This window comes from Musa acuminata, chromosome BXJ3-11, assembly GCF_036884655.1.
Source record: "Musa acuminata AAA Group cultivar baxijiao chromosome BXJ3-11, Cavendish_Baxijiao_AAA, whole genome shotgun sequence".
Lineage (NCBI taxonomy): Eukaryota > Viridiplantae > Streptophyta > Magnoliopsida > Zingiberales > Musaceae > Musa > Musa acuminata.
Genome location: NC_088359.1, coordinates 1572755 through 1595149, shown reverse-complemented (window position 1 = coordinate 1595149; position 22395 = coordinate 1572755). Strand labels below are relative to the sequence as shown.

Below are 22395 nucleotides of genomic sequence, written 5' to 3'. Positions count from 1 at the left end.
TGTTGTAGCTATAAATTGACACTAAAATTAATCGTGATTATGAAATATTACGGACGTTTTAGATGTAAAAATGGGTGAACACGCCGTGGAAGAAAAACCTCGAGAAACCAATTAGCTTACGTCTCCGGTGTGTTGTCACGATCTTATATGCCGAGTGATTGGACTCGTGTTGCCTCGACTTGGTAGACTTGAAGGTGATTTGATGGCAGGAAAAATTGCTCCGATCAATGTCACGAATTTGTCGAGGGTGTTGCAATGTTTGAAATTATATTTGGTGGTGGAAGGGGCAGAGTAGATGATCCAATCAAAACCGCGCTTCACAGCTAATGATGATTTGGATGCCAATCTAGAGACAACAGCATAATTTGACCAAAATATGTTAGTCAACTCGAGATTTATATCGATCACGATGTAAATCGATATCTTTCTTTGCAAGGATGGCTGAAATGCTTTTCTATGTACGACTCACAGAACAATTAAGATATGTAACTATTTAATAGCTTTAACATGATACTAGAGTGGGAGATTTGATAATGTAAGCCACTCTTTTACCTATTAAATTCAAATCACATATATTGGATTTGAGCCATTCAACCAGCCAGCCCCCGTTCGAGGGGGTGTCCTAAAATATAAACAATATTATCTCATCTCATCCATCAACTTAAGTTTTCAAGGAAATTGATAGCTGGTAGTTTAGATTTTGATTGTTCGAATTAAAAATAAATTTAGATCCAAGATCCTTTCTGTATCGGTCTTTGTCCTAATCATCACCTCGAAGAGTTAGACCTACAAAACTAAGTCAAGTGTATTCCCGATAAATGTTTATCTAATAGTCAAGTTAGTTTTGGGTTCGGAATATTTAGACTAGTCAAGAAACTCTCCTGAGGAGTTTTTTTTTTTTTTTTTTTTTGTATGAGAAATGAATATGAGGAGCTCTTTTTATAGGTAGCTCTGAAGACCATTACTCTCGATATCATCAACGATCATGGGGTGATTGTGCATCATTCTCAGGTCGAATCAAATTAGTGTGTTGGCTCAATTCATGTTGAAAACATATGACGTTAGCCATATGTGGCCATCATGGCCTCAAGCAATCGGTGTGTCGAGCATGTGTAGCCATGTGGTGTTAGCATGCTACCCAAACGATCTACCACATATCGACCATGTGTGATCGTCGTGGCCCTGAGAGGTCGGCGTGTCGGCCATGTGTAGTCACGTGATGTTAGCATGCCACCCAAACCATTTGTCACTTACCGACCACACGTGGTCAACATAGCCTCGAGCAATCAGCATGTGGACCATGTCATTTGCCATCTATCATTTGCCATGCTATTGAGCTAAGAAGCAACTTTGCTGCTACTATGGATACTGAAAGGGAGATGATTGGCGTTCGACAAGGGTGTCATCGACATGTGCATTTAGTCTTATGATTGTGCGCCATCAATAAGCACATCAACTTATCACTCGATGTGTTAGTTTCTCTCTATGTAGGCTCCCCAACCAGCATATCAACTTATCACTCGATGGGCCCTTAAGGTCTCAAAGAAGTTTCTCGAACCTTGTGGAGATAGTGGCGGAGGTGCCCAGTTTGATTGAGCTTTTCTAATTGTTGCTTGAGGTCATAACAATCATCCGTGCCCATGAACTTGGTAAAAATAATAATTTTTAATTAATTTTATTTTGTAGATGGAGCTCATAGCAAATCAGGCATATAGAAGAGACCCTTCTCCCTTATCTGCATAAATACCTCAGTATGAAAGGTATTTAATAGGGTAAATTCTCGATAGGAGAGAATTTGATCTCCCTTTAGTCTATCGTTATACGGTCATTCTAGAATATTAGACCAAGGGGCTCTTTCCTCTTTCATTATCTTCCTAGGTTCTAAGATTCTATTCTTCGTAATAATAGATTCAATCATGATATCACGATTTGCTTCTTATAACAACTCTAAGAATGTGACTAGAGGTCGTGTGATGGCCAAATAGTAAAACTTATATGATTGGAGCTCACCGATGTATGCATTAGTTATGATGTATGAGTTTGGGTCAACGATCAAACTTTATCATTGAATTGTTTCAACCTTCATCATCGAAACATTTCATATAGCTTACTAGAGAATTTGTTGATGGATTATCAAAAGGGAGGTTGTAAGCTTTTTTAGCAGTTTGTAACTAATAAAGTTGAGCTTGAACTCCTTGGCAAGCTACCCAAATGAGGAGATTGGTTTTGGAAGTAGCTTAGAGAACCATTCTCTTGTTATCCCTAAAAGTTATCATGAAAAGATGACATGTAAGAGAGTTCGCCATTCCGAACAATGTCATTTGTGAAGTGAATGAAACTATACATACAATAGGCCTATTAGAACTTCTTTTATATAATTCCAATGTTAACATTCGGAGCTCCGATTGGATTGATTTCTCTATAATACGTCTAACGAAGGAAGACCTTAAGTAGGGCTCGGCTTCTAGCTGCTTTCCTTATATGAATCTCTTTCTTAATGTCTTCCAACTACTGGTCATCTCATAGTGCTAGACTCAAACATCTAACGAGAGTTCAGCTTATCGGGAAATCAGTTCCTTTTGTCCCTGGGGTTCCTAAGGAGGATCATTAAGTGGCTTATGAGATTTTAAAGGGAGTTATTCTCTTAAGGCAGATCAACGAGGGGAGGACATGATTTTGCTATCAAGTTGGGAGCTAGACCAAATTATGAAATTGGAAAAGGGAAATATGGAAGAAATGGTACTAGGTGTGACAACTATTGTGCCATTTAGATAAGTTATGGGAGATACGATCTAGAATATTCTAGTCAAAAATTGGACCTGCTGGGGTTAGATTAGATTGTGAAAAGTTTCAGCAAGTATTGTCATGATCTTAGTTAATGAAATAAAATTGGATTCTAAGCAAGTGGTGGTAGGTTGGGGGTCGAATCCTAAAATAATTGACGGAAGACTAAAGGATCAAGTAATTGAAAAGGTTGAGGAGCAGGTTTGATTAATGGTCTAGGTTGAGTTAGTCCTTAGAGAATTGGGATAGGTGGGTTCAACATAGGGGCATTTGACATGGTGCTACTCAACTCGTTCAAAGTCATCATGATTTAACCTAGAAGGTCCTACGAAATTTTCGTAATCACATGGTACATGTGTACTATCCGAGCCATCTATCACCTATCGACCACGTATAGTTATGCGATGCTAATGCGTTGCCTAAACCATCTACGACCTGTCAATCATGTGTGGTCGATGCGGCCTTGAACAATGAATGTGTGGACCATGTTATTTATCATTTATCAGTAACTATTAAAATTTGGACGAACATACCGACCATGTCATTTACCTCTTATCAGCAACTATTAAAATTTGAGCAGATTTTTAAATTTTTTTAGTTTTTTCTCCAAAAGTATCATCATTTCTAAAATTTTCTAATAATGTCCCTTTTACTTAATACCTAAAAAACTTTCATTTGACTGTACACCAACTCCTTTTCTCTCTCTATTTTTTTCTTTTTTTTAATGGATTGATCTGGTTATAATATTTGTAGTAATATCAAAAAAAATTATATTATAGTATTTTTATGCTACATTATAATTTTTTAAGTAATATCAAGAAAATATTATAACATATTACAAAAATACTATATTATACTATTTTTGTACTATATTATATTATTTTCTTATATTATTAAAAAAATTATAATATATTATAAAAAAATATTATAATTGAATTGGTTCACTGATCCATATGAAAAATGAGAAGAAAGACATATATGGTTAGGGTTTTCCATGTCTTAGAAGAAGAAAAGAACAACTAAAGATTTTTGAAAACGGGGACGCTACCGAGGAAAAGGTTGTTCTCGGAAATTTGACCTTAAAATTCTTTAAAATATATATCACAAATGAAATAGACTTACATTTGTAGCTACGTGTGGTGCAACTTCAGCTTTCTGCAACGATACACAAATTGAAACGAGAAAACCTAGAAAGAAAGAAGAAAAGGAATAAAGGTTTTGCCTTTTGTTCTTTACAATTAATTTCAATGCTATAGTAGCTTCTGCATTATTACCTCAATTATTTCTAAGAGATCAGTCAGTGTCACCAAGCTGAAGATTAGCAGCCTTAGCAGTCGCTAGAATAGCAAGAGCAGGACCAATTCCAATCCAACTTCAGCAAAACTCCTACACCCTCAAATTGCATGGTTTATTAGAAGTCAATTCACATGTAAGGTACTTTGACAAGTGTATCAGCTCAGATGCTCAAAATGATGAACGTAGATACAAAATGAATCCATTTACATGTAATCCTAGTGATGCTGAAAAAAAGGTTATCACTCTTGGCTCTTTCAGGATTGTCAAGAGGGTGAAGCAGGAGTTCAATTGTGCTCTGAAGTGCTGGCGATCACAAATTGAGATCTGAAACATTAAAAACAGATCTTTTTTGGGGCCTTGAGACTATATATATATTAGTACGTCAGTATCTCTTTGAACATATTGCAGACTAATCACTTGAATAGAGAGATTCTGGTAGTCATCATGAGGAGGCAGCCTGTTGGTTGCAGCAGGAGCTGAACAGATCACAGCTTATTAGATGTGGATGGTAGCTATGGGATTGCTGTTTGATCTTCTGCTATAAACCAAAATGATGATAGGAAAAGTATACCGTATATGTCGGAGTTATGTGTGCTAAAGGAAGGATTAGCTTCTGCCTCGTTCCAAGCAGTTCTTAACGCACCACTCGACGGATCTGGATTTTCTTTGGCCGGGCGAGAGGACAAACTAAATGTTATCTTCACCAGACTATTAATCTTCCAGTAGAATACAGTTTATGCCGCAATTATCACTACATGATGAATATATATATATATATATATATATATATATATATATATATATATATATATTCATCAGAGTTATTTCACAAGGAAATGTAATGGTAAGGGAGAAGAGGGAACAAGCTTCAAGCGAAGTACAACGTCGTACAGAAAGTAGTGGTCAAATGAACGCAACTGTTAGAATACACCATAGTGAAAGAGAACTTGCAGCGGAGAAAAGAATTAGCAACGCTTCCACCTTCTCCATGGACTGAGTTACAGTGGAAGCAGGGGAGGTTGGGAAGGGGTAAAAGGATTGATTGCTCTCAAATCAAATGTGGGTTATTTGTTTTCCCTTTAATATTACCATTTAAGCAAACTGAATCAGCATTGGGAACCCTTGCGGCAGCGTAGGGCGCCTGCATCAGATGTGATGGAGCCAACCATGGACGAGGATTTGGCTCCGAGGCTGGAGGCCTTCGCGTAACTTCCGGAGGATCCACCTCCGGAGGTGGTGAAGTAGGCGCCGTTCAGCAGAAGGTCGTCGTCTGATCTCCAATTCCAACTCTTCCACACGCTCGAATCCGTATCCACTCTCTTGGTTACCTGTTGGAGGGAAGTACCATATGTCAAGATAATGCAAGCATCATCAGCAGCGAATGAATTGATGATATCGATGTTATCTTACCTCCTTGGCAAAGGGGTTGGTAGGAGCGAGGTATCTGTTTCCTTGACTGTTGATGGTCGGGTCGGCGCTTCCGCCAATGGCGTACATCTCCCAGTGGGTGTAGTCATTGTTCACCACGTGGAAGTAGCCATGTCTGCACCTGTATTTTTACCGCATTTTAGACAGTGGGTTGACTTGAAACTCTTGTGAAACTGAAGCTCTCCGAGTAAAGCTGAAAGGTATGGCTTTGAGTAGAAAGAATTACCTAGGCATTCTTTGAATGAGACCTTCGCCGAAGTGGTTGTAGGCGATGGTGACTTGCATGGCCTTGTCCCTAACGTAAGAATCACTGTGGCCCAAAAGAATCACCTGCTTAAAGTCGATCGAGGATTTTGTGATTAGTGAGCAACCGAGTCGCACTGCGGAGCTGCTTCGTTCTAATACAGAAAGATCGGGGACCATACCTCATTGTGGTTGGTGAAGTAATTGTTGGAGATGGTGATGGCAGTGGATCCTATAATGGCGTCGATAAGGCCATCAGCGCAGTTGGAGAGAGAGTTGTGGTCGACCCAGATATGACTTGCTCCGAAGATGGACACTCCGTCCCCGTCGGCTATCGTCCTCCAGCCGTAGTGGGAAGGGGAGCTGCGGACCATGGCGTTCCCCGTGGGCTTGCAGTCGTGGATGTGGAGTCCATGGATGATGATGTTGGTGACGAACTGGATGGTGATGCAGGCGCCGTTGGCAATGTGGACTTCGGCGCCGCGCCCGTCGATGGTCTTGAAGCTGTTCATGATGAGCTCCTGCGTGAGGGTGATGACCATGCTGCGTTTGAACACGATCCAGAGGGGCTCCTCCTGGATGACCGCGTACCGGAGGGTGCCCGGCCGCGGGTTCACGGGGTCGTCGTCACCGGAGTCCGTCACGACGTAGAAGCGGCCTTCTCGGCCGCCGATGGCATTGCGGCCGAAGCCGATGCCGCAGTCTGCCAGGCGCTTGCGGTTGCGGTGCCATTCGGGGTCGCACCGCCAGCAGTCGTCGATGGGGTTCCCTGTCGAGCAGGACAAGTACCCGAGGGCCCGGCGAGCGGTGCTGTTTTTGATCATCCTGTTCACGGCAATATTACGAAAACAAAAAAGATGATGCGCCGACTAATGTGTGAAGATTCCGATTTCTTGTTATTGACACTGTATAAAAGACCTAGTGGGCCTCATTCACGGAGGCATTCATGCGCCGACCAACAGTGCATTCAGAAGCAGTGGTTGGCCGTGGGGGTTGGTCGCAACATTATTATTGCTTAATGGAAGGAGAGCCAGCGGAGCATGGCATGTTCCACCCATCGTGTGTGGCGACAGGATCTAACCATGGTGCCACTCGGACAGTAAATGAGAAAAAGAAGACAAAAAGTACAATTGGTGGGCAACTGGTGGACCGCAGTGGTGGGGTTACGAGGTAGTTCAAAATTACCGGCTGGAAAAGGCGCATCTATCTACAGGCTCAGCTTTCTGTAGCTAATGCTTAATCCAATATAGTTTTCCTTTTCCTTTCAAAAAAAGAAAAAAGTAAATGGCACATCGATACGTGGGAATAGACGCAGCGTATGTCAAAACGGTCTTCCATCATCAGAGAGGGCAGTTGAAGGCTGCTTTTGAGGGGTAACCAACGCGCTGCCGCCGCACCGTACGCGTCCCAAATGCTAACTAACAGTAACCACGGTTACAGGTCACGTGACGAGGTAGAGGACACGTGAGTAAGGAGAATTCTATTTAATCTTTGCTTCGGAGGAAACTACAAAAAATTGACGGGTAAAAAAATTGGTGAAAGGGAAGGAAGGTGGCGATCGAGAGGACTTACATGTGTACCTCAGACGCGACCAGTTCCGGATCGTCCACCGCGCCCACCACCACTTCCTTCCCAGCGGCACTGTAAGAAAAAGAGAGCACACAGAGGCCAACAAACACCATGAGAATCCAAAAGTCTAATCTGACCATTCGAGCGATAAAGAAAAATAATGCATCCAATTCTATGGACATCGAAGAAGATACATCTCCTCCACTGTCTGGGAGAATTACGCCCTCTGAGGCGATCAGTGACCTTCATGTCAATTTTCAAGCAGAGAACGGAGCGGGAGAGGAGTTACTCCCACATCCTTTACCCGATTTGACCGGTGTTCTGTCTCGGTCCTCGCGGTGGTGGATCGAGAATTTTGGAGGAAAGAAGAATCGATTTGATTGCGCCTTTCTATTTGCAGTAAAATTTTGGTCGAAAAAAGATAAAAAGGAGTGGGAGAATAGAGCACGCATAAGGAATTCAACGGTTTGGATTTGATGGTTCAGATCCATGCGGTGGCGATTGCGTTTGAGGTCCGAAGCGCCACCGTCTCCATCACCGCCCAAAGTGTTTCAGATCTCTCCACGGACGACATCGACGGCACGATTTTATTCCAGCGCTGACATCTTTGCCATGAGGGAAGACTCTTCTTAATGCGTTGCCTGATCCCAAGTTCTTCATGGAATCCAAACTGAACTTCCAGGAATCGAAGAGATGGAAGGTCAAGATTCCACTCAAGATCAAATTTAGACCTCTTTTCTCTTTTCTCGCCCAGTAATTGTGTTGTTGCTATGGAAGACGAGGGGGTAACGCATCGAACGTGCACGAGAAGGAAAAGAGTTCGTAATGCACGCTAGTTCCAGAACAGAGGACCCATAAAAGCCATGAAAAAGCCCCTGATCCAGGTAAATCGCGTACATTTGGCATCATTAAGAACCTAGCGAAGCCAAATTACGAAATATTCGATTTGATTCCTCGGGAGATCATATTCCACGAGATTGCTTGGAACAAATTGTGATCCATTAATCCAAGGAAGAGAAGAAGGAAATGTACCTCGAGACAGAGACGGTTTCGCCTCCAGACCACCCCATGGCTCCACGTAGGAGAACCCAAAGCCCTAGTACCAGCAAACTGGAACACCTCAGAGATCGTACCGCCATTGCCACTGCCTCTGCTTTCTCGTACTCTCTCTTCTTTGATCTCAGATCTACGCTGCAATCCCCACAGGCACTCAAAAATGTCGGCGTGACAGAGGGAGAAGATGAGAGTTGTCAAAAGGATAAGAGAAGGAGTGGAAGAGAGATAGAGAGAGAGGAATAGTCATATGAGGCTAAAAGCACCGCCATTTTATATAGAAGTCGAGCGTTCCGCTCATTGCCACCACCACGCTTCCAACTTAACCGCGGTTAAACTGGCTATGGTTATTACCAGCACCAACGATCCTGACTGCCGTCAAACGGAGTCGTTGGAGGCGGGGAGAGCACCGACGGGGACGAAAACACGCCGCACGTGATAGCGGTGTCGGTTGGACACGTGCGAGATAGGACTCCGTGCGACCACCTCGTTTGCTTACTCCTGCTTCCGTTATTCTCTCTCGTTGACGGCTCAAATTAAGCAAACTCGCAACGCGTCGTAACACGTAAGTTTCGGATAACAGTTTCTGCTAATTAACTAAACCTCATGGATCGCAGAGAGAGACTTTGCTCGTGGATGAGCACGTACGACGTCGTTGGATCTGAGGTCGACTACTCTCTCTTTCCGATCGAAACATGTTATCTCGGTGGCAGTGGTGAGTGACTCTGGGAAATATCACATCGACGCCGAAAGATCACAGGGATGTTTCGTTATACCTAAATAGCCTTTGCAATTCAATTCGAAGGTAGAGGCAAATGGTTTTCTCTGACTGATGTCATGTTGCACTATGTTTCGTATCCATCGTACATGTTAAAGAGATGAATTGTCTCGAGAGAATAATCCTGAATCGTCAACTTAAATCATTGCAAAAATAGAAGCTTTATTCTTGCAATGACAAATTAAGACATGTCATTTTGATTGGTGTTGAAAGAAGAATCAGAATCCGATCTAGATCCGCTTCCAATCAGAATAGGAAAATGCTTTGACTTGGTTCGTCCAGAACTAGAACTGGAATCAAAAGCCAAATACGACATCAAGTATTCAATTTCTTTAGCGTACTTGAGATGTTGGACAGTGTAATTGACCGCTCGTTGTCAGTGAGGCTAACCAGTAGAGTAGGAATTGAAGAGGACCGTCGTAATTGTTACGTTGCACCTCAGATCAAATCCACTAGTACTACTATAACATGGCGAAACAACGACGCCTTACCATCTTCACTCCGCTAGCTGTTATTTTGAGCTTGTAATGGACACCAATCCAATTCGCAGCACATGAAATAATGGCAAGAGGCCAAGCAAGAAACAGTTGGATTCCTCCCATCGTAAATTCTGTCGACATTAGTGAACAAAGATTTGTTTGTGGCAACTCCACGCAAGTATCTCTCCTGGATTATAAGGCTGTACGTTGCAGGACTGCATGTGAATCCGTGAACGTCTACACGGAGATGACTTGGATATGTCTCGCGTCCCTTGTCTTCGAATGCATGAGATCTGAGCACTTGTTAAGACGATCCCTAAAATAATACTCTAAACGTTCTGTAATTTGTCCTTGCAACATCCTGGAACAGTGAAGTACAGTATTGTTGTCTCTAATCTTTTACGGGAAACAGAAAAGCAAAGGAAGAATGGCGGGTGACAGAAAGTTGGTGGTGCTCAAACCTCCGTAATCATCGGTCAGCGGAGAAATCTTCCCTTTGCTTCTTCGATCAGCTTGCACATCAGATCACTAAACATGAAGGCATCGACGTCTTACCTTACCTTGACGAATAGATGGTACAAGTAAGTTGGTTCATTAAATCTTATTTCAGTGGAGAAGATCCTTCTATTCCTACGGCTTCTCGCTCGAGTTATTTCTCCGAACGCCGAGTCTGCAGGTTTTGGTTGTACCTCCTACTAAGTCTCGCCATCAATGGCGAAGGCGAGCTTGATAACTGGGGGTGCAGTTGAAGGGGGGGTAGAAGATTTGGAGCAGAAGTCGTTTGGTGGGACTACGCTTTTAAGTGCTACCGACAAAAAGCTTGAGCCCACAGAAAGGCTTGGATATATAGATGCTCACATGGCGTGTGGTGAGCATTAAAGGCCGGATGGACGCCGAGAGCCGGTGGCCTCTCCCTCCTTTCCTCGCCTCCTTTCTGTTCACCGGACGTGGGTAGTTTTTACCATGTCAAGTAGACTCTGCACAGTGACTCGGACGGTCATTGCTGAGTCGCTTTCTTTTGTCTTACGCTCCACGTTGTACGGAAATCCTTTTTGTTGCCATGCAAGCTAACGACGCCTAGTTGTCAGCGACAGCACACCATCCTTTTTATCCTTTGTGGCATACTACAGGCACCATGCCAAGAGAGTTAGAAGCGACAGCACTGTGTTTGATCGATCGCTGCTGGAATGGGTAGAACGCACGCAACTTAATGTTGATTTACCGGTTGTCATGATCGTAGTCTCATGTCAAGCAGGCCTCAATCTTCTCGATGACACCGGTCTCATTCTTCTCAATGATTAATGATTGGTTAGCAAGGAAAGCGAAAACAACTAAACAAAGTTGTCAACCATTTACCGATCAATAATTGGTCGAGGCGCATCAATGATTGATCCTTTTCAAGACGAGCGACATAAGTCCGCCTACCATTAATGTTTTGGTCCAGGGGAACACGGTCCACGCGATTAACATGGGCATGGTCCTCCAGTGGGGCTCCCTTTGGACGTCTGTGTCCATCCATATCAATCAATAGACTTGGCTAAGATTCTCAAGGCAGCTCCAGCGAGAGTGACTTGGTTGTTGATGCTGATTCCCGTGCATGATGTACATAGATGGCAAAATCATATCCTAAGTCATTTAGAACCACTTATCGAAGAACGATGGTTGTCTCGGGACCAGATAAGGGATAGCTACATAGGAGCGTCCACTTTGCCTCTCTGTGCTGTGGCATGTGCTTGGATCAATCTCAACTGTTCATATCAGGTGCATTCTTTATTAACTAGTTTCCTGGCATTGGCATTGGCCTTGTACTGTGCATGTGGTTCCATGAACCAATGGATGTCCACTAGGAGTCACTTCCTGGTTGAGTTGGTAATGCAGAAGTGAGACGAACCTTTGAGCAGGCGAAGCTACGAAGGGATCGGGCCCTTTTCACGACACTATCACACACTGTTCCTTCTCCGTAGGCAGGTGTCCTTGTGCCGTATTCCGGTAGGACCCTGAGCATTCATTCCGTACGTGTCATTGAGCTGGTATCACGCGTCGGATGATGGGCCCCGCGTCGGTGCGCCCATACAGCAGCGGATATTTCTACGTAGAATTATTCAATAAATTTCTTACAAATATATATTTATTAATTGCTTGGATCTTAAAAGAGAAAACAATGTTACTTTAATTATTTAATTTGTGTTGGTTGACTTAGGCGTACTATTGTCAAGATTAATCTTGGATCTATGGCACAATCTAAGACGAATCTCTCAGCATAATTTATTCACCTAACATCGAGAACATGCAAAGACATCAATATAAAGTCCAAAAGATGAGTTAAAAGAATGATCTCGCCTGCTAGGAAAGAGATTCTTATTTATGAAATAAGAAAGAAATATTTTTAATATAAAAAAATTGTAAATAATAATCTTCTATTTGAACAATGAAGTTTGGTTGGGGAGCTGGGTAGTCCCCTCTATTGGATAGCCTCTTGGACATGTCTTCATACTGAGCTGACGATCCAATATAGCAGGCCAGTGTCGAGAGTGTCTCAGCTTGATCCTTTGACGTTTAAGTTAGGAAAACATAAAGGGAGGAAGACAATAGTATATAAATGAGAGAGTAAAAAATCATTTTTACTTGCTTGTCCCAACTTAGCCCACGTCTTAGCTTTTATACCTAGGCATTGGGTGGAGCATATGGGTCTTCGTCAAGGCCCCTCTTACCCTACGGAGGAGGCATTTAATATGAGCGATTTATCAGTGTGTGCCCTTAGGGGCAGCACCTAGGGACTATTAGGGTGACGCCTCCGGTTTGGCTTCTTTGCTTCTTTGTGTCAGGCGAGGCATTATCCTTTTGTTGTCCATTCGGAAGAGAAGGCTAGTGAAGTCGAGCCATGCCGTCGACCATTAATACTGAATCAGATTTTCTTTTCTAAATGCAGGATTGATAATGAGTGGGTCTCACGAGCCTATTTTGGGAAGGTAAGACAAGCAACGTGACCTTCAGTTGATAGCTATAGAGAGTATGTTATTTACGGACATTTTCTTAAGTGTTTATGTGACAAGAGGAGCCGAGGAGTGTTAGGATTGTCCCTATCAAATGCCAAGCTTAGTTAACTAGATTTTACTTATCAAATTATGATTAGCCTAAAATATTGATCATATGAAAAGATAATTTTTTATATTATCAAGATTTATTTATAAAATTATATGTTTTCTTTAATCATTATCATCATCATCATCGTCATCACCACACACACATATTCATCATCATCATCATCATCATCATCGTCATCACCACACACACATCTCATTACCACCGTCTTATGTACACCTTAAAACTCGTTTTGTCGTTCTTGGACACAATTACTTGTTGATCGCTTGAATGGATTAAACTCGACATAACTCTGCTTGATTTCTACAAGTTCGACTTCCAATTTTTTATTTGACATGGTTCATCCGCTTCAGTGCCATCGAGCACTCACATATGCTCCATGGAAAATGAATAATAAAAAGAAAATTATTTCTTCGAATTTCCAAATCGAATATTTTCTTACGTCCCATCCGACCGTACACTTACGTTCTAAATTCTAATCCACGCCACCCACCCATCGGTGCTCCAATTCTACCCATCGCAGGCCAACCCGACCTGTCTTATTAATGCTGTGACAGGGATTGGGTCTCCTAAACCCGAAAATTTAATGGATCAGGTTCGTGTGTATGTTTTTGATACGTTTGTTGAAACGGGTTGTCTTCGGGTTGGATCTATTCGTATTTCGCATCAAGATCCGACCCGACACGAGAAACACTCATAAGGGCGTACAAATCCGAATCCCTGCTGCGACACCGTACGCACACACTCGGCCCACTAAAGCGTGGCACGGTCTTCGGTGGTGGCCTGGGATGGCAGCCCATTCTGTTGTCACGAGATGGCGACGATGTCGCTTTGCGGATGCGAGCGCCGAGTGATCGGAAGTGCCTCCGATGGATTCGACCTGCCATCCCGCCGCTTGTTCAGCTGAGCCGTTGGATCTCCACGTTTCTGTTTCATCTACCGTTGCAATGCAACGGCGATCACAGGTACTTCCGATCCAGTACGCTCATCGGCGTTTCTCGAACGGATTACTAGAGGAGCCTTCTTCATCGGCCCCTTCCCCGGAGTTTGGAGGCGACAATAGCAATCCGTCATGGCTTGCAGCATCTCTCTCCACCGAATCCACTTCCTCTACTTTCCCCTCAAACCCCTCTCCGGTTCTTTCTTCTCCTCCACCACCGCTTTAACGCCAAGGATGCCACTTCTCTCCTCCCCCTCCTCCGCGTTCTCTAGGAACGGGGGCGTCGGATTCAACCGGAGCAAACAGATGCTCTCGGCCTTTGCTTCCTTATCCGACGACCTCCGTCCGGCCCTTGGCGAGAATCCCGAGGGAATCATCTCCGGAGAGTGGCCGGAGAATTTCTCGCTCCTCAGCTTCGATGACCTCCGCGCCTACCTTGAGACCCAGATCATCAGCGAGAAGGTCTCGCTCCTACTCCCTTTCTGTCCTCTTTCTTCCTTGACCGTGGTGTTGATGGCTTCCTTCGGTTTGTTTTTTCTTTGGTGTTCGCGCAGACGAAGCCGTCAGCTACGCTGGATACAGTGATGTCGACGGAGATCCGGACGGCGAGGCCGGAGCAGACGCTGGAAGAGATCGACCACAATTTCGAGGTTATCTCTGGGCTTCCAGTCGTCGATGATGAGCTGAGGTGTATCGGTGTCATCTCCAAGAAGGACAAAGCCAGAGCATATAATGGGGTTTGTTTCTTTCATATTTTTATCCGTTTCTTTTCTTTCTCATCATCTTTTACATGTAATCTGAAGAGTTTCTTTAACATAATCGATTGATTTCGATCTGATCTCAGTTCTAACGTGTTGTGGCTGGCTGATGTCTGATAGGAGTCAAACAGTCGTCACCATAATAGTTTCTCATCAATGGAAGTCAGAAAGTCCATCACAATTTTTCAGATGGATTCTCTAATTTGACTGTTCATATGCCATACAATAACGAAATTCAAGCTACGCTTGATGACTATAATATTTATCTCATTAGTTTAAGGTACTATCACGTTAGTCTAGTCAAGCATATTAAATTCGTCATAGTGGTTTAGGCTCAATCAGCCTGTGAACATGATATATTATACATGCCTCTATGGTTAATTAGGCTTAATCGATGTGTGTCTATGATGTATTTACACATAATTGTATGATGCTATCACAAAAGGTTGATGTAGGCTTAATCAACCTGTGTAAATGTTGTATACATGTATACCGATAAACATATGATGTAAAATAGGCATATGTATGGGAATACAAAAAGTTGAGCTTCACAATCTGAGTTTATATGTTCATGAACTTGTTACATGATTTCAAACATCATTATTTGGACAAGTACCATTTCTGTAGTTTCCTCTTTAACTTGATGTTGAATATTGAGCTGTCACTTCCACAGCTACAGAAAGTGCACAATTGCTTGCAATCTATTTACATAGACATAATCATCCTATTTCCGAGATCTCTTTTTGTGACTTTGTGTGTGTATGGTAATGTTAGAAGCACTTATCAATTCTCAAACCTACTTTCATTCTTGTGTCAAGAGTCTTGCACTTGATTTTCACTTTGTTAATCTCTAAACAATTGCTTCAGGCTGCCCATCTTTGTGGATCCAATGAGTTATAGGGGTCTCTGATAGGGTCATTCTTAGTTGGATTATTGCAGAGCTCTCACAATTCCAATCTATGTAACTGCCTTATTTTCTGAAGTGTATTTACATTATGAGTCAAATGTTGAATCTCATTTCAGGAGAAATAGATAGGAAAAAGTTGATGTTGTGCATGTATAAATAAGACAACTTATCATTGAGACAGTGGATCTTTCTTGTACTAATTGCCCCATTGCCTCGTGAAAAATCAAGATCAGTGGAGATCTTCTCAGAATTGAAGTTTTCTATGCATAGAGTTTTCAGTTCAATTGCTTACATAAAATCATTTGACGATTTGACTAATGTTAAAGTTCACTTAGGATTCATATTTTCAGAGTTTCTGTGGCCTTTCAAATCATTCACTCACATTTTTCAGTCCTTCCATCGTCCATATTGGGATGCTTGTGGATTTGGATGTTGAAACAAACATTTGTACTGGGAGCTACCGGTCATTAAGCAAGGTAGCTTTTTAGTGATTGTGGCATGTGAAAGGCTTAATCTTTCTTCTTCTTTTTTTTTACAACAAAAGGCTTAATCTTGCTCTTCCATGGTACTTCATCCTCTTTTCTGCTACACTCTTTGCTACCTTCCAGGATTCTTGTCCATCAGCCTAAGGACTGCAGCTATAGAAACAGATCAAGTAACATTTTGCAATCTACTTTCACCTTCAACTCATTTATGCTTCCTCTGAAGCTTTTGCTCTTGAACCGAACTCACTTAATTGGCATGCTTCTCTGGCCACAAACAAACAACAAGATGTTTGTTTGGTATTAGAACAAACAAACATCTTGTTGTTTGTTTGTGTCATCACAGTAGCAATATGTCCATTTTCATCCTTTGCATATGATAACTATGTAAGACATGGTCAGAATGAATTGAACATACAACCCATATCTGAACTAGCAAAAGAGTCGGACTTATTTTGCTAATGGCATGGATGAAGATATGATAAATAGCCTTTGTTTGGTTGGGGAAATCATTTATGACTGAGAATGAAGCGCCTTGAGTGGGCTCAAGATAGAGAATTTGTATGATTTTCATGGTGTATCTAAGCAGAAGATAACAATTTTTTTCCTGGTAGTTCATTTGCTTAATTAATCACCAATATCTTGTCTCAACACTTGTCTGCAGTTCAGCCATTTCCACGGAGGTTGTGAATCATGTCACTAGGTTCCATGACTTGGAGCAACTTTATCTAGAGAACTGAAGCATCTTAAATATTGGTTCGGTCATCCATCATAGACGGCACATTATCATGAAGTATTAATTTGTACTGAGAAGTAATGGTATACTCAAAATTTTGGGATCAAATCTTCTATTGTGAGTATATCTAAGACATGTCCATTGCCCTGAACAGTTGACAGCTAGTTACACTGATCATGGGGATAAAAGCTAATTTTGTCTTTTCATGAACCTTGTATTTTCGGAGCTCTATAATTTGCTAATATCCAATTTTGCTTAAGCAGTTGAAATCCAAGGTCAGTGAAGTCATGTCTTCTCCTGCAATCACACTATCACCTGACAAGACGGTCTTGGGTAACCTTTCTTTACTACGCATGTTGCTTCAAAATTTTTTGGTCAAATTTGAATAAAACTGTTTCGATGTTCATAATCATGCAGATGCTGCAGCTTTAATGCTTAAGATGAAGATCCACAGGATACCTATTTTGAATAAAAGTCAGAAAGTTATAGGTAAGTGTTACAGAGTGTTTAGGGAGAATTTCAATCATGAGGCCCTTCCTACCATGAACTGATTTTTTTCTTTTCAAAACTAGGAATGGTTACTCGCACCGACATTTTCCAAGCACTGGAGGCACAGGAGGTATAATCCATCCTTTAAATCTCTCCTGCCTGTTTTGTTTATAAGGAATAATTGGAAAAGATGCTTTAGGATGGTATGCAGCTACGGCCTCCGGGTCCTAATCTTGTATAGTTGGTGATGCTGTGATGAACTGTTGTTTCATAATACTATGCAGTTGTGGCTTCTAATTATCATTTTTGTAGCATGTCATGCTGGTGTTTACTGCTTTCAGCACTGTTCTTTTGGTTGGTCAGGTATTGTTATCCGGTACTTGTGATCATCCTATTTGTATTAGTTTTTGAAAGTGAAATTTAACTGCAGCATTAATTGAAATCTCAATATAAGATTTGGTTCCTTGCATTATTGGGGCTTCTCAGGTAGGATATAGAAACAAATAATAGGCATTTTGTCTCCCCATCTCTCCTGTCTTATGTGCTTTATTTTTCTGTCTTGTTTATTGGGATTAGCTGGCACTGTCCGATTACTTGGAGCCCTCCCAAGTCCTTCCTCAACCTACCTAATTGATGTGGTCCCAAAACAAAGTGCTAGGCTTCTTTGTATGAATAATATATGTCTCTTGGAATGAGATGAATATGATACTTTGTGAGGGTTCTTTAACCTTGCTATGCATGAAACAAGGAACTCCCACCATCTATCTACAATTAGAATTGTTTAGTGTAATGGGAAGGTTAACAAAAAGACAAATTGAAGGCCAAAGAACACATGATCATCAGTCACTAGTTTTCTTGGCAAATCTTGAAATTTCTCAACTAGTCTTATGTTGATCATTAGACCTGCTGCCACTATCTAGCTTAAAAGGCATAAACTAGATTACCAAGCGTGTCCATTCATTCGGTCGCCTGACTATAATTCACTGGTGATGGCATTCTTCTTTAAATTGTCAGTCTAACATCCAGAATATTTGCTAGTACGATTCTGCAGCACAACCACACAGATAGAAATCCAACATCATCTTTATTCGTCGAGCCCTTCACTCTTGGTTTAGTAGTCACATATAGCTAAGCGAGGAACCAAAACCAATATGCTGACCCTCTTCTTTACAGATCCAAGGCCAGTGCTTAGTAGAGAGCACAAGAAAAGAACTACAGCAAATTACAAAGCTCAAAAAAAAGAAAAGAAAAATGAGATACACAAAATGCTGGTCAGGAAGGATAGGCAGAAGTGGACTCGAATGGTGATTTGGCCCTGGCGGAAGAGTAGATGCTGGAAGTAGAGAAGCTGGAATTACTACTGTTACTCTGACCCCGTTGGCCCAGCAACGCGCTGCATGAGGTCGACGTCGTAGCGTCGACTGCCGCGGCTGGTGCTGCTCCCTTGAGGAGGCAGTCCACCTTGGCGTATTCCTCCCTTTCATGCCGGATCTCTTTGAGCATCGCGGCCACGTCCTTCATCGTCGGTCGCTCGTCCGGCGCGGCGTTCACGCACAGGAGTGCCACCCCGAGCACCTGCAGCATCTCCTGCACCTCCGAGTCTGGCCGGCCTCTGAGGCCGGTGTCGAGCACCTCCGCGCTCCCTTTCCTCCGCCGCACCCAGTCCACCACATGGAGCCCGTCCGGGATCGTGGGGTCGATCGGTTGCTTCCCCGTTAGCACCTCCAGAACCACCACACCGTAGCTGTACACATCGCTCTTCTCCGTGATCTTCATCATGTAGCCGTACTCTGCAAAACATTTGACGCAGTTAGGCACTCCTGGCGTTCACTGCAGCAACGAATGCGTGGATTTCGATTTCGATACCTACCGGGAGCAATGTAGCCATAGGAACCGGCGAGAGTGTTCGACGACCGAGCAAGGTCCCCGTCCTCGACGAGCTTCGCGAGCCCGAAGTCGGCGATGTAGGCCTCGAAGTCGAGGCCAATGAGGATGTTGTTGGCCTTGATGTCTCTGTGGACTATCGGCGGAACACAGTCATGGTGGAGGTAGGCCAGACCCTGGGCGGCTCCCAGGATGATCTGATACCTCAAATCCCACTCCAGGGAGAAACCGGTGCGCTCGTGCAGCAGCCCCCCCAGGCTGCCGTTGGCCATGTAATCGTACATTAGCAGCCGAGTGCTCTTGTTCCAGCAGCACCCCAGGAACCTCACGATGTTCTTGTGCCGGATCGAACCGAGCGTCCGCACCTCAGCCGAGAACGAGTCCCGGACTCTGCTGCTGTTGCAGTCCTCCTTTGCTGCCAATTTTCCGGCTGATGCGCTTGTTGGCCACAGCTTCTTCACGGCGATGGCTTCCCCGTTGTCCATTTGAACGCGGTAGACCACTCCCGAGCACCCTTTACCGATGACATTGGCGTCGACCAAGCTACGCACGACCTGGTCCACGGAAAAGCTCAGTTTTTGGAAGGGCGTGAACTGCCATGGCCAAGACATCTCCCCGCCCATCTCGGAGCCGTCATCTTCACCGCCTTTCCCTCCCATACTCCTCGCCCTTATCACTCCGATCATCCCAAGAACCATTGCGACCGTCGCTGTGATCAGCAGTGCTATAGCTAATTTCAACTTATGCACTCTTCTGCTCTCGGCCTCAACCGTCATGATTGGCCGGCCATTGGCATCCAAGGTGACGAAGCACACGTCTCCACCGTGGGTGCAGAGCCCTTGGTTGCCGGCAAGGTCAGAGGCCGAGAGTTGGCGGAAAAGCTTAGTGTCCGGAAGGTAGCCGGTAAAGTTGTTGTTGGAGACGTTCAATGTGACCAAGTTTTCTAGTCCAGCAAGCGGAGTGAGACTTCCGTCAAGCATGTTGTACGAAAGGTCGAGCACTGATAGTTTGCTGAACGCAGACATCTTCGCCGGGATCGGTCCGGTGAGCGCATTCCTGCTAAGATTAAGAGCAATGTCAAGCCCTTCAATGAGGCAGAGGTCGTCGGGGATGCCGCCGGTGAGCTGGTTGCTGCTCAGGTCAAGCAATTCCAAATTCGAACATTGGCCGAGCGATGTTGGTATCGGGCCGGTCAGTGAATTACCATTAAGCACGAGCTTGTTCATCGAATCCAGCTTGCCAAAGCTGCCGGGGATCGGCCCCGTAAGCCGGTTGAGCGACAGGTCAAGTACCTGCAGCCTGGTGATCAATGATAAGGAATCGGGGATGGCATCGGAGAGCGTGTTGTTACTGAGGTTGACCATTTGTAGCTGGGAGCAGTTGCCGATGGACGCAGGAATGGGGCCGGTGAGCCGGTTGCCGGAGAGGTCGAGGAAGTCGATGCTCTTAAGCCCGCCAATCTCAGCGGGGATGGGACCGGCAATGCGATTGTCGCCGAGGCGGAGACGGACGAGGGAAGCGCACCTGCCGATCTCGGCGGGTATTGGGCCGGAGATGTCGTTGGAGAGCAGCAAGAGCTTGGTGAGGTTGGGAAGGAGGAAGAGGGCGGGCGGGATGGGGCCAGTGAGGTGGTTGTGGGAGAGGTCGAGAGCCTGGAGGTTCGTCAGCGAGGCGAGGGAGGGAGGAATGGCGCCTTCGAGCTGGTTCTGCCACGCAAAGAAGACGGTGAGCGACTTGAGCGCCGCGAGCTCGGCCGGGATGAGGCCAGAGATCTGGTTGGTGTCGAGCTGGAGCTGCGAGAGCGACGTGAGGTTGGCAAAAGAAGGCGGTATGGAGCCGGAGACGTTGTTGTCGCTTAGCATGAGATCTTGGAGGTTTGAGAGCGCGCCCAAAGATGGCGGGATGGCGCCGGAGATGGTGTTGATGGAGAGGTCGATGGACTGAAGGGAAGAAAGGTCTCCGAACTCGTCTGGAATGGGGCCGGAGAGCACATTTTGCCACAGGAGAAGCCTCTCGAGCTTCGACAACCTGCCGAGCGACGCTGGGAGCGGTCCAGAGAGCGAATTCTCGTAGAGGTACAGGTTGACGAGCGATGAGCAGTTGCCGAGCTCCGGTGGGATCGACCCTGACAGCATGGTGGTGTAGATGGACAGTGTCTGGAGATTAGACAACCGGCCAAGCGACGCCGGAATGGGGCCGGAGATCTTAGTGTCGGCGAGGCCGAGGACGGTAAGGTTGGCGCAGAGGGAGAGGGAGTCTGGTATCGGCCCAGAGAGGTCGCGGTTACCACCGGCGCGGAGGGTCTCGAGGAGGGAGAGGTTGCCAAGGGAGTCTGGAATGGGGCCGGAGAGGCGGTTGTCGAAGAGGATGAGGTGGCGGAGGGCGGCGGCGGAGCCGAGCTCCTCCGGGATGAGGCCGGAGAGCTGGTTGGAGTTGAGGATGAGGGAGGAGAGGTAGGACAGGCGGGCCAGGGCGGCAGGAATGGCCCCAGAGAGGGAGTTGGAGCTGAGGTCGAGGAGGGTGAGGAGGGAGCAGGCGGCAAGGTCGGACGGGATGGCGCCCGTGAGGTTGGCGTCGGAGACGACGAGGGTGGTGAGGGAGGGCAGGGCGGCGCAGAGCCCGGCGGGGAGGGGGACGGCCAGGGAGACGGATCGGATGGTGATGGTGGACACGGAGTCGTCGGCGTTGCAGGCGATGCGGCTCCACTTGCACGGGGTCGCGTGCGCCGGGTCCCAGTCGGGAAGCGCTCGGGCGGAGGAGGAAGAGGAGTTGATCCACTGGTAGAGCGCAGTGACTTCTTGGTTGGCAGAGGCAAGCAAGGAGGAGGAGAAAGGTGACAGCGAGAGCAGCAGTGGCAGGAGGAGATAGAAGCAGCAGAGTGGAGGGTGGTGACAGAGGAAGAGTGGGAGGAGGTGGCGGTTTTGGCATGGGGATGATGGAGGGTGGCGCTGTTGCCTCGACCTCGGCATCATCAAAAACTCCTCGACTTCAAATCCCGACTCGCTCTCCCCGGTGCTCTCTCACTGCTTGTTTTGCATCGGGTCTCCTCCCTCTTTGTTTGCTCTTTCTCGCCGCTTCTCCTCGTTTAAATCTCAAAAATATAGCGAAGCCCAGCACTATAATTTTGGTGGGGTTGCCTCCACATATCTATCGATCCAGCTATCCATGTTTTCCACGTACTCTACGAGTTCCTTGAAGCGTCGTATATTGGGTACACTCGTCTCCCGCTGCAATCGGGCGCACCGGACCGGACCGGGCGGCGACGTCGGATCGCATCACCCGCGGGGCCGGCAGCAGCAAAGAGACGACACCATGTGTGCGTGTTTGCATGAAATGGTGGGGTGGGGCTACTGTTTCCCTATGGATTCGTGCGGTGAGTCGATGAAACCGGGATGCGCTCGCCTCCATGGCAAAGTGTCGTTTCGGGAGACACGGAGCATCTCACCCCGGTGGTAAGTCTTTATGTG

General features: G+C 45.2%; 3 protein-coding genes across 3 annotated transcripts; 1 reads left to right on the top strand and 2 right to left on the bottom strand.

Moving 5' to 3' along the window:
• Positions 1-4925: 4925 nt before the first annotated feature.
• On the bottom strand, positions 4926-8621 carry LOC135652594 (probable pectate lyase 8). The gene is made up of 6 exons (XM_065173643.1): positions 8353-8621; positions 7324-7392; positions 5934-6576; positions 5735-5838; positions 5491-5629; positions 4926-5408 (listed from the first exon to the last, which is right to left on the bottom strand). Exons 1-6 carry the CDS (start codon positions 8457-8459, stop codon positions 5187-5189), a joined length of 1284 nt encoding a protein of 427 aa, XP_065029715.1. The 5' UTR covers positions 8460-8621; the 3' UTR covers positions 4926-5186.
• A 4922-nt stretch (positions 8622-13543) lies between these two features.
• LOC135652343 (uncharacterized) lies at positions 13544-17347 on the top strand. Its single transcript, XM_065173187.1, has 5 exons — positions 13544-14134; positions 14227-14409; positions 16819-16888; positions 16973-17044; positions 17128-17347. The coding sequence occupies exons 1-5, from the start codon at positions 13805-13807 to the stop codon at positions 17178-17180; spliced, it is 708 nt and encodes a 235-aa protein (XP_065029259.1). The 5' UTR covers positions 13544-13804; the 3' UTR covers positions 17181-17347.
• Positions 17348-18084: 737 nt separating this feature from the next.
• Positions 18085-22119, bottom strand: LOC135652490 (LRR receptor-like serine/threonine-protein kinase RGI1). The gene is made up of 2 exons (XM_065173450.1): positions 18915-22119; positions 18085-18834 (listed from the first exon to the last, which is right to left on the bottom strand). Exons 1-2 carry the CDS (start codon positions 21898-21900, stop codon positions 18317-18319), a joined length of 3504 nt encoding a protein of 1167 aa, XP_065029522.1. The 5' UTR covers positions 21901-22119; the 3' UTR covers positions 18085-18316.
• Positions 22120-22395: the final 276 nt, after the last annotated feature.

What these genes read in the sequence shown, in the direction of transcription:
- LOC135652594 (XM_065173643.1), bottom strand. Translation starts at nt 8,459, where the DNA reads ATGGCGGTACGATCTCTGAGGTGTTCCAGTTTGCTGGTACTAGGGCTT. An exon ending in GAAACCGTCTCTGTCTCGAG is followed by an intron (nt 7,393 to 8,352) that starts GTACATTTCCTT and finishes TTTTTCTTACAG; the next exon opens with TGCCGCTGGGAAGGAAGTGG. An exon ending in CTCATTCAAAGAATGCCTAG is followed by an intron (nt 5,630 to 5,734) that starts GTAATTCTTTCT and finishes GTAAAAATACAG; the next exon opens with GTGCAGACATGGCTACTTCC.
- LOC135652343 (XM_065173187.1), top strand. Translation starts at nt 13,805, where the DNA reads ATGGCTTGCAGCATCTCTCTCCACCGAATCCACTTCCTCTACTTTCCC. An exon ending in AAGCCAGAGCATATAATGGG is followed by an intron (nt 14,410 to 16,818) that starts GTTTGTTTCTTT and finishes TTGCTTAAGCAG; the next exon opens with TTGAAATCCAAGGTCAGTGA. An exon ending in ACCTGACAAGACGGTCTTGG is followed by an intron (nt 16,889 to 16,972) that starts GTAACCTTTCTT and finishes ATAATCATGCAG; the next exon opens with ATGCTGCAGCTTTAATGCTT.
- LOC135652490 (XM_065173450.1), bottom strand. Translation starts at nt 21,900, where the DNA reads ATGATGCCGAGGTCGAGGCAACAGCGCCACCCTCCATCATCCCCATGC. An exon ending in CTATGGCTACATTGCTCCCG is followed by an intron (nt 18,835 to 18,914) that starts GTAGGTATCGAA and finishes AATGTTTTGCAG; the next exon opens with AGTACGGCTACATGATGAAG.